Source organism: Vombatus ursinus, unplaced genomic scaffold (assembly GCF_900497805.2).
Source record: "Vombatus ursinus unplaced genomic scaffold, bare-nosed wombat genome assembly UNPS02014794.1, whole genome shotgun sequence".
Lineage (NCBI taxonomy): Eukaryota > Metazoa > Chordata > Mammalia > Diprotodontia > Vombatidae > Vombatus > Vombatus ursinus.
Window position 1 is genome coordinate 12,201,027 of NW_020954572.1, and position 15,995 is coordinate 12,217,021.

At 37.6% G+C, this 15,995-nt stretch overlaps 1 protein-coding gene across 6 annotated transcripts in view; it reads left to right on the forward strand.

Annotated features, from left to right (window-relative positions):
• Nucleotides 1-15,995, forward strand: part of AP4S1 (adaptor related protein complex 4 subunit sigma 1) — a 67,627-nt gene that overhangs the window by 24,288 nt on the left and 27,344 nt on the right. For all 6 annotated transcript variants that reach the window (XM_027870088.1, XM_027870089.1, XM_027870090.1 and 3 more), the window contains exons 2-3: nucleotides 12,336-12,552; nucleotides 15,281-15,367. In XM_027870088.1, coding sequence (XP_027725889.1) covers nucleotides 12,415-12,552; nucleotides 15,281-15,367 — 225 coding nt within the window. In that variant the 5' untranslated portion in view covers nucleotides 12,336-12,414. The remainder of the gene's footprint in view (nucleotides 1-12,335; nucleotides 12,553-15,280; nucleotides 15,368-15,995) is intronic.

The following is a 15,995-nucleotide window of genomic DNA, read 5'->3' on the forward strand; positions in this document are numbered from 1 at the left end:
TTAGACTGTTCAGCTACTTCTTAGAATGCGTGGTGGGAACAGTTTACTAACACACAGCTAGGTTAATTGTCCTTAATTTGGTTCTTTCTCCCAAGGGATATAGGCCAGGTACCTAAAAATGTGCAGAAACCTTGGAAGAATATTCAGAATTCTAACAAAAATAAAAAAAGATAAGCCAGTAAACTTAAAAAAATGACCTCATGAAATCACATTTCCACAAGATAAAAACACTGGTTAGGAAGGAGCTGATGAGAAAGAAAACCTTATCAACAACATCCTCCAAGAACTTGAGATCCTTTTTAAATGAAAAGGGGAAGAAAAAAAAACTTGGGGCCAAAAAAAACCTATATTAGTTTATGAGAAGGAAAGAAAAGATATTCAATTGTTAAGTCAAAGGGAGAAGCAAATTGCCCCAAACTGAGGTGAAAAATCCATTTTCTTAACTGCTCACCAGCATTATTTTCTGTCGTAGAGACAGATAGGGGCAAATTTTGTTCAGAGAACAAAGTCAATATGGAGTGGTAAATAGCTACTAATTGCTACTCTAATGTTTTCTGTATTCTTGCCATATTGGTTAGTTGATGTCAGCACATCTATTCTGCAAAGTAGCACATATTTTAAGGAAATATGACATTTAGAAATGTCACTATGAATGTTGTGATGAATCCAGTGTTCTCAATAAATATCTACACTGCAACAGCTGGATGCTTCTCTGAAAATTATATCATTTAGCTCAACGTTTTCAAGCAAATGTTACTGACAAGTACTTAGCACAGTTTAAAAGTACTACAAAAAAGTTACTTTACGTAAGTTTGTCTTCAAGAATCCAGGCTCCAGTCATAAAATCATAGAATTTTAGGACTGAAAGTGACCTTAAATGATAGTCTGGGCCAATGCTGTCATCTTACAAACAAGGAAATGATGACTAATTTAACTTTTTATTTCTATTTGCTTTATTAAAAGTGTGTTTTTTTAATTTGTGGAAAACTGAATTGCAGGTGATTTCAATCAATCTTGAAGCATTTGCGAAGTGCCTACTGTATGCTGAGCACTGGGAGTACAAATGTAAAAGGGAGGCAATCCCTGCCCCTAAGAAGTAGCATTTTACACACCCCCAAAACTGTGGGAAATTTTAAAGAAATGACAGAGCATGCAGATCTTCTTGCCTTATGTGTTAGAAGTTATCTGTTGTCATTCATTGCCTGACATGGTATCTGATGAGTAGACACTTGAGGTCTTTTGATTTGATTTAATTTGACATTTAGCCTAGTGAGCTATGCAGTCCTACAGGCTATACTGTGGAGAGAATTGTAGGAAGAAAAAGAATGAGTTGCAGGGGGAGTCATCTGGAGTTGCTGCCTAGGTCAGGGTAAGTAAGGTCTGAGGATAGAGATGGACAACAGTGTTTATGGAATATTTATACACACATATATCTCATCTGTTGAAATTAACATGGACCTCAAAGACCAAAGAAATTCAGTGTGTGATTAAGTAAGAAGGCTATTAAAAATTGATCTTATGACCTACAACATTAATACCATTCTTTTTTCATGTTATCAAATGTTATTAGCCCCACTAATTTTAACTTATAATTGATTAAAATGGTGCTTCAAAGTTTACAAAGCACTAGACATACATTTTTTCATTTAATCTTCATAAAAACCCTGTGAGGTGGGTGACACAAGGTTTTATTTGTTTTTGTTTTGGTCTGAACCTGTGATTTTATTGGTATGAACTGCTGGGGAGGATCACACATGATGCCACTGATGTAATTCATCTGACTTAGCATATTCAAGAATTGCCTGCCTCCCTATATATCAATGACTTGCCCAGTCACAAAACTAGCATGTGTCAAAGGCAGGATTCACCCCAGACAGGGGTAGCCCTATCTATCTCTATGATAGGAGAAAAGAATGCTGGTGAGCCGTTAAGAAAATGGATTTTTCACCTCAGTTTGGGGCAATTTGATTCTCCCTTTGACTTAGCAATTGATTATCTTTTCTTTCCTTCTCATAAACTAATACAGGTTTTTTTGGCCCCAAGTCTTTTTTTCTTTTCCTTTTCACTTAAATTTATGACTCCAGCACTGGCCCTCTATTCTCAACACCTTACATATCTAGGAACTGAGGCTCTGAGTTAAAGGGACTAGCCCAAGGTCACACAGTAGTGCCGGACTGAGGTTCAAACCTCCGTCTCTTTTTTTATTGCAAATCTAGTACCTTTTACAGTACAGCACATTACTCCTAATAATAATCATAATAATAATAGCTAGCACTTACTGTATTCCAGGCACTGAGCTAGGCATTTTACACATATTATCACATTCTGATCCTCACAACAATCTGACAACCTCATTTTACAGTTAAGAAAACTGAGGCAGACAAGGTTTATACTGCTAGTATTGAACTCGGGTCTTCCTGACTTCTGGTGGCACAGTGGACAACGTGCGGGCCTGGAGTCAAGAAGACCTATGTTCAAATCCAGCTTCAGATACTTCCTAGCTGTGTGACCCTGGGCAAGTCATTTAACCCTGTTTGTCTCAGGTTCCTCATCTGTCGAATGAGCTGAGGAAGGAAATGACAAACCACTCCAGTATCTTTGCCGAGAAAACCCCAACTGAGGTCACAAAGAGACATGACAGAAATCACTCAACAACAGTGAACTTCCTGACTTCAGAACCAGTGCTTCTTTCACTGTACCACCTGGCTTCTCATTAGCTTGTCCTTGTTTTATAAATCGAGAAGGAGCAAGTAACTTTTCTGAGGCAGATGAATTATGGAACCCGTCTGCAAAGACCTACTACAAGTTCAACCACATGACCCCTTGGATTGCCTAACAATTCAAACTAACAAGCATTTATGAAGCACCTACTATGTTCAAGACACAGTGCTTGGCACTAGGAAAACAAAACAAAAGAAAACCAGCCCCTGCCCTCAGATATCTTGTATTTTACTGAAAGAGATGCAACATGAAAGCAGATAAATAGATGCATGATCATGCATTTGAGGGAAAGAATATTGCCACTAGGCCATTAGTATATCTGTTCCAAAAAGCTGGTTGAACAAAACAAGAAAGCCCATCATATCTCTAAAGTCTAAGTAAATAATGCATTTATTATATTTTAAAAGACTCCTGACCTCCATGAAGAGATTTTTACTTTCTGCTCCAGCTAGAAATTATTGGGTTGTTAAAACACTGTCACAGAGGATCCTAGGACTATAAATTTAACCAGAAAGGACCTTACAGATCATCTACCTTATTTTACGGATGAGGAAACTGAGACTCAGGTTAAGTAAATGTCCAAGGTCACACAGGGATTTTGTGATAGAGCTTGGATTCATATCTAGATTCTCTGACTCCAGGTAAATTCTTTTGATGTGATGTCAGGGAGAGCATCAAGGGAGGAGGGAGTTTGCTATAATTACTTATAGATGCATACTGTAGTAGTCTGCATATAGGCCATATTTCTCTTCAAAATCTGGCAGGTGTAAAACCTGAGTGTGGCCTATAATCCGCATTATTTTTCAGTTTATGTAACTATTTATTTTCCTGTCCATGAGTCTTCATTTTAGGAATTATAGCCTATGTGGAAAGGACAGCGTGGTGTGTTAGAAAGTATGGTAGGCCTGTAATCAGGAAAATTGTGGATTAGAATTTTGCCTCCAGTACTTACTTTCTTTGTGACCTTGGGCAAGTTACAAACTCTCTGAGCCTTACTTTCCTCATTTACAAAATGGAGTTAAGTTTTAGAGCACTTTAAAGCACTTTGTTAACATCAACTATTATTATCTTTGACCCAATATGGTACTGTTAGTATTTCAACTTTTCACATAAAACCAGGGTTGCTGGAAATATCCTTTCAAGATGCTGTTATATAATAGTATTGTTTCTTAAAGGGATTTACATTTTAAGGTAAATTTATGTAAATCACCAGTCAGAAAGGGTTGGCCATTTTTATTTCTAGAGACGATTTCTAGAGAAATTTTTTATTTCTTTCTTTGTTGTATGATAGAAATACTTATGTTCTTTACAATTCCAAAATACCAAGAATCATAGAATTTTTACAGCTAAATGGGAACTTAGATATCTTCTACATGTAGTTTTCATTTTTAGCAAGTACACATACATTTCAGTGATTTATTTTGGCCTTTTTTCAAATTAATGTTGCAACTCTATCAGAAAAATAAATATTTGATTCTACCATTTTATTTACCGAAGGTAACAAGTCAATAATTATAAAAGGTATCGGATATTTCTGCCTGCTAAATAAATTTATCCAAGCAGAAAGATTCTGGTATACTGAAGAGAAAACCCTGTTTTGGGAGCCACAAAAGCTGAATAGGCCCAGCTCTGCCTACTAAATAGCTGTGTAAACATGGGCAAGTCACTTTTCTGTTCCTTGTCTATAGAGCAAGGGTATTGGACTAGATTTCAGACAAGTCCCCTTCCAGCTCCAACATTTTCTGATTCTAACCCACAAAGGCCACCCACAGGAATATGAAGACAAAAAAATAACAAATAATGACATCATTCTCCGACTCCTTCTGCTTGTACTTTGACCATGTCTTTTCTCTGAATGTTTGTTCTTAGAATTTTGAGATACATCTTCTTGTATGAACCTGCTCACCTTACTTGTTGTAGTCTTTGAAACTTTTTATTTACCTTCCTGAGGAGGATTGTCGATTGGCTTCTGCCACAATCACCTCATTTTCTTTTCCTTTAGGGGTGTCGTGGTTTCTTTCCAAGGACATACAACACAGCTACCTCCCTTGCTTAGAACATATGAGGTGGAAAAGCCCTGGGAGTTCACTTGGCCCCATTTCATAAATGAAGAGCCTTAGCCCCATGGAGGGAAAATGACTAGCCCTGGGTCAGCCAGAGGCATAGTGGTGGAGTCAGGTTTAAAGAAGCCAGAGCCTCCTAGGTCCTGGTCCAGGGCTTCAGTCAAGGCCTCCATGCTCCCTTTGTCTCTTAAACAGGGATTCTCCTTACTTTGTAGCTGTCAAGCTCCTTGATTTTTGGTTAAAAGCCAAGAGTTTATCAAGCTAAGGGTCAGCTGTGGCATCATGGAAAGAGCCCTGGACTTAGGAGTCAGAAAACTGGGTTCAAATCTAGGCTCAGCCACTTAGTAGCCCGTGGGATCTTGAATAAGCCACTCAACTTCTCTGTGCCTCAAATTCCTCATTAGTAGTAGATTGAGGATAATAATCTTTGTAGGCCCTACCTCATAGGGTTTTAGAAAGAAAGTGCTTTGTAAACTTTAAAGCCCTATGGAAAAGTGAACAATAAACAGGGGAAGTTAATTCCTGCTCCCTTGCCACTCCGTACATTTGTCTCAACATATCCCTTATTACTCTTCCTGAATTTCATAATCATTTGATCTTCTTCCTTCCTAATAAATAACTAGGACCTCAGCTAGAAGCATCCTCAGTTCCCTAATATATTTATGTTTGCATGTGTCTGTTTACATATTTTATAGTAAAGGCAGTTTGTAAGTACCATGTTCCATTCTCCTGCCCTGGTAGGGTCCTATCACATATGAAAAGGGTCCTTGGTTATGGGGCCAGCACAAAGAACTCTGCTTATAGCCCTTTAGTTGCATTTATCTTCTCCTTTAAAATCATGCATCTTAATGAGTGTCAGGGTCACAAGCCCTTCTTTGGAATGCTCATGGGGAGAACCCTATCCTTAGGGAAACAAGAAGAATCTGATCTCCTGGTAAAGTATCTCAGTGAGCTCTTTTTACATCTCACTTTACCTCATATTCCAACCAACCTGTTTAAAGGCAAAGGCTTAGCCAGGGGCATCTTTAACAAATGAGAAAAGGCTCTCATCCCATGATGGAAAGACATGACCCCATACATCTCATTCCATTGGGCTTAAAAGGAGCTTTAAATAGTTATGTGGGGGGGGGGGAAGACAAAAAAAAGAAAAAAGATGCCAATCTTAACTTGTTAGGGATAATTTCTCAGCACAGAGTCACCTGCTATCATTTCCCAGCACTAGCTTTTGGAGAGAGTAAAGGCCTCAAAGCCAAGCCATTATGCATCAGAACCGTGTTGCAATCCCACCTACAGCCCACCCCCAGTGGCACAGCTGTTATAGCACAAATGGGAACCTTTCTGAATAACATCCTGTTCTCTGAGTGGATATATAAACTGAATAAATGTAGCACCACACCTTGCCAGACAAACTGTATATTAAATATCTGGGTTCATTACAGCTGTTGTGTCACTGCTAATCACTACAAAGGTTTGGTGTGGGCTGTTGGCTTGGATTTAGGAGTGACATCTGCTCTGATAATTTTTTAAAAGGTGAGCTGAGAGAACAGTACCATAGTACATACAAACATCATCTACCCTCCCTTTCTGCTCTCCCCAGCTCAAGTTTCTTGGTTCCAGATGTTGCATGCAAATTCCCTAAATTAGAAGAATTTCTGTTGGTTTCTCTTTGGGTCACCATTTTACATGGTGTAGAGGTGGTCATCCAACCAATAACCCAGCCCATATAACCTGGACCTGCTTTCACCAGATCCAGTTTTATAGGACATCCTGAGGATTAACCCTCTCCCACCTTATTGAGCTAACCCCAATATGTCCAATCCTTGTTTTTCTCCATACCTCTGCATACTTTGTCGGAGCTGGACTATTACTGCTGCCATCATCAATCAGTGAGACTTGAGGCAGTGAGAGGCAAGTAAGGATTATTCAACTCTATCCTTAGCTAACATTGGTACCCCATCAAAACACATGATTAGAGGCTATATATTTTACAGGGGATACCAGTAATACCATATATTGCAGAGTTCATGTTGACACCTTATGAATAAAAAATTCTCCCAAAAATTAAGATCACTAAATGCCAGGAATCCAGAATGAATTCTTTCCAACCTGAACCTCAGTAACAATGGACAAATTGATACCTGAGGTAGCTGTTAAAGGTTAAATTTTCAACATCATTAGATTAGGATAATAATAGCTAACATTTATGTAGCACCTGCTGTGTGCCAGGTACTGTGCTAAGTGCTTTACAAATATTATCTCATTTGATCCTCACAACAACCCTGAGAGGTAGGTGCTATTACTATTATCCTCCTTTTATTTTATTTTATTTTTATTAAATTATTTATTAATTTTTAGTTTTCAACATTCACTTCTGTAAGATTTTGAGTTTTAAATTTTCTCCCCCTTCTCCTCCCCTCTACCCAAGATGGTGTGCAATCTGATATAGGCTCTACTTATACATTCATATTAAGCATATTTTCACATTAGTCATGATGTAGAGAAAAATTAGAACTGAAAGGAGGAACCACAAGAAAGAAGAATCAAAACAAAACAACAAAGGAAAGGAGAGCAAATAGTATGCTTCCATCTGCATTCAGTTTCCATAGTTTTTTCTCTGATTGTGGATAGCTTTTTCCATCATGAGTCTTTTGGAGTTGTCTTAGACCCTTGCATTGCTGAGAAGAGCTAAGTCTGTCAAAGTCAGTCATCACACAATGTGGCTGTTACTGTGTACAATGTTCTCCTGATTCTTTTCATTTCACTCAACATCAGTTCATATAAGTCTTTCCAGGTGTTTCTGAAGTCTGCCTCCTCATCATTTCTTATAGCACAATAGTGTTCCATTACATTCATATACCACAACTTGTTCAGCCATTCCCCAATTGATGGGCATCCCCTCAATTTCCAATTCTTTGTCACCATAGAAAGAGCTGCTATAAATATTTTTGTACATGTGGGCCTTTTCAGTATTGCTGGGTCAATATTATCCTCATTTTAAAGGTGAGGAAACTGAGGCAAATAGAAGTAACTTAACACTTACCTACCCTAAATGGGAACTGAGGCTAAAGTGATATTTACCCATTAACCATTCCTTAAGCATCTGGTAGGACAGGCTGTTGGCCATTGGTTGTAGTTGTTGAGAGCAGCAGTAAAACAAGGGCAGACCCATAGAGCAAGCCTGAATTTTTTAACAGAGAAAAATCAATTGGTCTGTATGACCAGAGACTTATACTCAGTGATATACAGCTAATATCTTGTAAACTTATTGAAGGCAGAACCTGTTTTTCACTTTGTATCCCCAGGGCTCCATCTGATGCTTGGCACATAGTAGTTGCATAACAATAAATGTTTATTGGATTGGTTTATATTTCAGTGGACTGATTATACTAATAAAGCATTACTTCCAGAAGAGTTAATCAACCTGCATTTTACTAAGCTCTTACTATGTGCCAGGCACTGTGCTAGACGCTAGGGATACAAACACGGAAGTGACAGATACAAACATTTGGAGGGTATCTTTTACAGTACTTCTTGTAGGACATTTAAAAGTTGTTTCATGTGCGAATTCTTCTTTGGGAATATGCTACAGCTTAGTTATGTCCACACTATCTCTCCACTTCCCTTTGACCCACCCAGTTTTGATTCTTTGGAGATTGTGGTATTCCCTGAGTCACAGCCAGACAGCATCACTGGAAGAATGATAGTGTTAAAAAGATGGATTCTTCTATCCGGGAACAACCTTGGTTCATTGAAAGCTCTGAGCAATTTCCTAAATATAACCCAGTTGAATTCTCTTCCTTCTGTTCTGTTTTGGGTCCAGATCTATCCAATATATATGTACTACTGCACAAACTCAATGAATTTCTCATGTTAACTGTGTGTCATAACTGGATGGATAATAGGCCTTTTTACTTCTGTTGGACTGGTTTGAATTGTTATGTTGATCTCTTTTGAGTAGTCAAGGATCCCAGGGTAGGGTCCTTGTAGTATTCTAGGCTTTGCAGTCAACATCAAAAGGGAACATTTGAAAAACACACATCACCTAAAGAGAATCCCTCTTCTATGATAGTGGCAAACACCTTTGGCAGGCATATGTTTCACAGCTTTGTGAAACTTTGATAACGATAATCAGAAGATCATTGTACAAAAATATGTCTGTGATTGCTTCTGCCAAGGAATTTTGTGTGATCTGAACATAGATGTAGGTGACCATTGTTGGAGGAGACCCCTTAAGGCTAAATTTTGCCCTACCGAATTAACTACATTGGAGTAATCAGAAAGCAGTAAACACAACAGGTTTTTCCATTGTCTAAATCTTTCCATCAGTTAAGTTACCGGGAAGATCTGATCTGCTGTAGAGAACTGTCTACACAAGCAAATACCACCTACTTCTTAGGGTTGAGTGAGAATTAATGAAATAAGGTATTTAAAGTATACTGTAGAACTTATAGCAGTATATAAAAGTGACCTATCATCGTCAACATTATCATTACGTTATCATTCAAGGATGTTCTCTATATATATCAATTATTCTTGTAAAAGTTATGAAGTAGTATAAATGATAAAGTAGTCACATGGGTCAGTAGTTGCTGATGTCCTTTCTCCATCATGCTTTTTACTGTAATAATACCATCTACATTTTTTAAGAATTATGTGATATATTCATATTTTTTATATTTTGGAAATCAATACTTTCAAAATTATATCACCTCCAGTACAAATATCTTCTTTTTATGCTTAGTCTTGTTCAGCTATTCCCAGTTTCATTTTCTTGACATCACTTCCATATCTTGTGCAATACATTGGGAAACGAGTTTTTTTGAATCTAAATGTGGAGACATCAGTAACAAAAATAGGTTGTTATAGAAATATTGGCAGGTCTGTTCCATTTTTTCATCCATTCTTTGTTCTTCCAAATTATTCATAAACATTCTTGGGATTATGTGGCTTAATGGAATATTGTGAGACTTTATACGGACTCATTTTTACTTTGGTGACCCCTTGCTCTACTGTCTTGGGTTTGTTCTACCTCCGTGATATTTTGCAAATGAATTTTGTAAATAAGATCAGTTTTGCTTTTGTAATTGTAGCATCTGCTTGACAAGAAGTGTAAGTGTTTTCTGACAGAGGTGGTTTCTGGGCATTGTGCGCCTCCTTATTTTGGTCATAGCTATAAAATAGTTAAACTTCTCTAGGAAATGGTGACAACTAAAGTCAGTGTCTTTGCTTATATCCATTTCCCACTTTTCATTGCATCAGAAATGTTGTAATTAGTGACCTTCCTTCTTTTTTCTTCTAGATTAGTTTTGATTTTTATCTTTGTTCTAACTAGCCAACAGTCCTAGCACACAGATATGCAAAAATATGCAAAATAGAAAGTGACTTCCACATTGGTAATTAGATATTTCCTATCTGTTATGATATAGTCACTTTGCAACATTATTTGGTGCTCACCATGTCCAACAGCTTTCAGTCTGCCTTGTAAACAACTGTCTATGGCATAGAGTTATGAGTATTTCAATAACTTCTTTCCTTGTTTATTTCTTAATCTCAAGCCATATTTTCCAGCATATGTCCCATCACACTTTATCCCCTCTGCCCATTTTCACATTAAGCTCCTTGAACATCAATGTATATGCTGACTTTGTTTGGAAGATCTTGTCAAGTTCTTCACAGAATTTCATTACCTTTTCATCCTCTGCATTTGATGTTGCCACATAATCTATTACATTCATGCTGGTCTTTTTGCTCATAATGAGAATGTCAGTATTGACATAGTTCAGTTACTCCATTGAATGATGAATGAATGAATAAATGAATGAACCAGAATTTATTAAACACTAATGCCAAGACTTCTGCTAAACTCTGAGGATACCGAAAGAAAAACAAGACAGTCACTTTCTGAGAAGCTCACGTTCTAACAGGGCAGAGGTTCTTCAACCATTATTGTGTCATGAAACCTTTTTGGAAAGGTTGTCTGATGAAGCCTATGGACCTTTTCTCAGAATAGTGTTTCTAGATGCATAAAATAAAATACATAGGATTTTAAATGAAACTAAATATATTGAAATAAAGTTAGAATTTTTTTAAATTCATAGACCCCAGGTCAAGAACTCCTGTAATAGGGGCAAATAACATTCATAAAAGAGTTTAGATGGAGGGGCAGATAGAACAGCCCTGTGGTCCTTAGGGTACAGTGGCAAGACTACTAATAATGTATTTTCTTTAGTGTCATTTCCATTGATAGCTACATCCATTTCCAATTTTGAATCATTTGATCATTTCAGAGACTCCAGTGGCAAGAACTTTCTTTTTCAGGTCTTCAGTTGCTATGACTACTGAGGGAGGCAATGGCTGCAACACCTGCAGAAGCAGTTGTGGGATCAGGTCTCCATAGGAGTGCTCCCTCAGATAATGGCTGTGAAAGCTTAGGAGCAGAGCTGTTGGCCTGGGGGGATGCTATTCTTCCAGTTTTCAGGTGTAGAGTCTGGGCTGTATCGTCTGTAGGGGAAGTGGTGATCTAAGTGATGGGGGTGGTTTGGCCCAACCATCCAGAGTGATTTGTTAACTTGTTGGGGCTTGAACAAGGAATTCATGCTCTAATAACCAGCATTTCATATGTATGTATGATTAGATATGCACATATGTAGCATATTCAGCCTTCTGCCCAATATTTTTCTCTTCAACCACAGACACTGAAAGAGTAGCAGAAGACCACAGAAAACTGAACCTTTTAAAAAAGTTTTCTTTGTTTTAAGGGTTACTTTGACCAAATAATTCATTGCCTTGTAGCCAACCTACTAGTAAGGATCTTCTCTGTAATTACATAGGCTGGCTCTCAGACAGCAAATATAGTCTATTATGGGAACCATACTTGAAGCACTTCCAGCTTGACAGAATTTCCTGGCACTTAAATTTTGCTGGCATAGCCTTTGGGGTCATTTGAGCATTTTAAGGAGACATCAGGAAGAGAATTTTTGTAGGGAGTTACGTACCTAATTAAATTTTTTATTTATTTTTTTATTAAGTCATGAGGTGGGAAAAATATTTCTGGGGAAAAAAAGTTCATTTATCTCAAGGAGTAAAGATTTTATTTAGAGAGTATTTTATTTACCTCGGGGGCTAGAGCTAAGTAGCACAGTGGATGTGCCAGGCCTGGAGTCAGGAAAATCATCTTTCTGAGTTTAAATGTGGCCTCAGACACTGACTAGCTGAGTGACCTTGGGCAAGCCACTGAACCCTGTTTGCCTCCGTTCCTCAAATGTAAAATGAGCTGGAGAAGGAAATGGCAAACCACTCCAATATCTTTGCCAAGAAAACTCCAAATGGGGTCACTAAGTCAGACAAAAACCAAAAACAACTGAACTGAACTCTATTGAACTTATTCACCTCGAATAATTAGAAAATATAATGGGAGTCTTTTGGAAATTTGGTCTTTTTAAAAATTTGTTTTTGCATATCTCACACCTACCAGAGTGCCTTGTATATAGTAGGCACTTAGTAAATGTCTGTTAAATTGGATTAGCTTTAATACTGTCTTTTTCCTTTCAGGTATACTGTTCCAGTTACAGCTGATACTTCTGTGCTATATCTATATGTTCTGTGCAACATTAAATACTACCCAGGAAAAATGATAAAATTTTTCCTTATGGTGAATAAGCAAGGACAGACCAGACTTTCTAGATACTATGAACATGTGGAAATCAATAAAAGAACCATTCTGGAAGCAGATGTCATCAAAACATGCTTATCACGGTCCAAAGAACAAGTAAGTTTCTGTGGTTCTCTTTTATCTCAATAAGGCAGCTTTGGCAGACATATTATTATGGGATTTTGAAGGACATAATTTTCTTTAATCTATCTTTTTTTTCTTCTCAGTAGGTACTGCTTTCCTACCTCAAAAAAAATGCCAACTACCAGAAATAGTTTGAGCTCCAAACATAGCTCCTTTCTCTACCAACTCCTTGCATGGTCCATATACAGAAAACAATGCACTCACTGGAAACGGCGACTCAAATGCCTTCCTTCTACCCCAAAATGTTAATAGATGTATTACCCTTTTTTGGGTTAATACAGAAATCATTCCTTATGAGTCTTGTTAGTTCCCTGAGGACACAGTTTTTTATGAAGCCAACAAACAGTTTTCAAATGACTATAGTGGAAGTGAAATCCCTTTGGTCCATTTTGTGCTTGTTACATGACATTCTCTTGGTTTATATTCTCGTTGTTATTTGCCCACCTTTATGGTGAATGGGTCTCTAAAATTAAAACAAAACTAGAAGATTTCATATAACTTCTGCTACTGCCAAAACATTCATTAGAACTTGGGATTTCTTTTATTTCTAAGTGAATAAAAGTGATTAAAAACTCATGAGTAGATAACCCTACCTACCCTTCAAGAGTGAGGGTTCATGGGTTAGTAGCTTTGATCCAGAAAGTACTTTAGAGGTTATCTAGCCTACTCCATCATTTTACAGATGATGAAACTGAGACCCAGAGTGGTTAAGGGACTTGCCCAAGGTCACTCAGGTAGGAATTGAATAGCAGATCTGGGATTAAGATTCAGGTCCTCTTGCTCTAGGTTCAATATTCTCTACTAGACAATGATGCCATATGTAAAAAAAAAAATCAAACTCATACCTAATTCTCTATTTATATATGCAAAGTAAAGTGAAATGAAGAATTTAGACAATTCTCTGATAGAGTCAGGCTCCCAGCTCCTTTTTTTTTTTTTTTTTCGGAAATATCTGGAAAATTGAGGCATAAACAGGAAGCTTCTTTAGGTTATCTTTGCCAATGCTACAGTTCCCCATTTTATTCTTAAGCAAATATAGACTGAGAATATGAGCTATTACTGAGATGAATATAAAAAAATTAATTTGTATAAGTATTCACATCTCGCATATTGAAACTCCGTTTCCCTTAGTTGGCATCTAAGTTTATTTTCCAGCCCTACCATATCAGAAGTCCTCTCCAAGTCATTACTGTGACTTGCCCATGGTACATCCGATTTCACGTTTTCAGAAATACCTAATTGGAAGAAAACAGGGTTAATTGTTCAAAGGCTATTTTAAGAGCCATAGAAATATAAGTGAACATAAACAGACTAGAAGAAGCAGTTGTAGTTAAACCTCTTTATAGAAAGCCAGCATTCAGCAAATTACAGCATTATTTTCAAACTGGCCTTTAGAATGTGAGCTCAGGAATGTGTGGCTGTGCAATTTTTGAAGCATTCAAAATTATTTTAAACATTATCTTGCATCTTGGAAACCTGGTGAGTTTTTTTGGCATGGGTGAGTGCCAAGTTTCTGAAGTGACCTCTATTCTATCTGCAGAGATTCTCTGAGGCTTTTTATGCCAGTAACTCCTTAGGGATTTTAGAAAGATGTTTGCTTCTCACAAGTGAGTTGTCTTTATTTGAAGAACCCAGCTGTGTGTAGAGGTGGTTCTGGCTCTACCATCAGAGAACTAAGCGTATCACCTTTTTTCTGATTCAGAAAACCAGAAGCAAATGTCCATTCTCCCAGCCCCCATCCCAAAACTATTCAGATGAATCTCCAGCTACAGACTTTTCATAATGAAAACTTGCAGTTTTATTCCACAGGTGCATCTAGCCTCTTGAGAATAATACATCATTTTACTGCTAAGAGCCAGAAAGTGCTTTCTCAGACTGGATATGGTCAAACATACCCTAAATTCCAAAGAAAGAGTACTGGGATCCTTACAGCTGCCTCTCCCTTGGATGTCTGTCATCATAGTTTCTCCTGCTTGTCTCCTTACAGTGGCTTTAGTAGACAAGCAAATAAAAGGAGAGGTATTTTTTCATATGATAGTGATGGGAGAGTAGTTATTTATTCATATGAAGTTATGTTTACAGTAGGAGATTTTGTCTAGCATCTGCCCACAAAAGCCATCTTTAAATAATTTATAGAAGGGATAAATACCTATCTCTTTTATCTATCTGGAAAAAAATCAAGATTTCTGCTTGATGTATAAATTTCACATGTGGAGCTCTTTGATGACTTATAAGCACTTTCTGAAACTTTAAATTCTTAGTTCTTTTCCATGAATCTTGGGGGAAACATAAAGAATAAAAAAACTTTCCCTTCCTTGTTAGATTAGTCATTTTCACATTGGAGTCAGCATGAGCAAAGCTGTCACTCATGTACAGATTATTCATTAAATATATCTTCTGTGTTCCCCATGGAGGCAAGCCAAGAAACAAGGGGGAAAAAGCCTCTATGGATGGGTCCCTGTGGAGATAGATTCACTTTTCTTTCCCCTAGACCACTTACTTACCTCCCCCTGGAAAGTGTCCAAAGTAGTCCTTGAAGGTTGCAAAGAGAAGGGTGAAACAAAGGTTGGCTCATCCTTGGAATGTTCTGTATTTCTGGGAGTGTATTGACAGACACTCACAAATTAAGTGGGAAATAGGCACATTCTTGTGAAGAAATCTCTCAACTTGGGATCTGATATTTAAATGTGTTTCTACCTAGTGCTCTTTTATCGAGTATAAGGATTTTAAACTCATATACCGGCAGTATGCAGCTCTTTTCATCGTGGTTGGAATCAATGAAACTGAGGTAAGAAAATAGAAAGGCCTATGAAAAATGCAAGAGAATTTGGAGTATGAAGCCTGTTTTTGCTAAACTGGCATTTCTCTTTCCTAATTTCCACTGAAGTTTCTTATGATTATTTAAAGACTCCATTTGTGTGAGAAAACAAAAGGTATGTGGAGGAAGATAACTGAAATATCATCTGCATTAGGTGATGGGCAGCTTACGGTGTTCTCTTTAAGCCTAGATATGTGGCGAAGCCTTAAGCAACTAAGCATGCTCAAGAAAGCAGAGTCACATTCCTGTCTTGTTTTGACTTTTTTACCCTAAATGGCATCAATCCCCTTCCCTGATTTTGGGTTCAAGATAGGGTTGGGAGAGGGAGAGAGCAGGCATCTAGAAAGTATTATTTTCAGTCAGTTTGCTGCAACTGTGAGGGTTGACTTACAGGTTATACAGATTATCCTCCAGGTGAGTTATCTGAAGCACCAAAATCAAAGAGTTCAAAGTGAGCTCAGCACTCCTCACTCTCATGTTCTAATCATTAGACTCTGAGTCCTGCCTGTATTAGAGTACTGAGAAGAAATGACTTTAGAATGAGTCTCTCACACACACACACACACACACACACACACACACACACACACACACACAC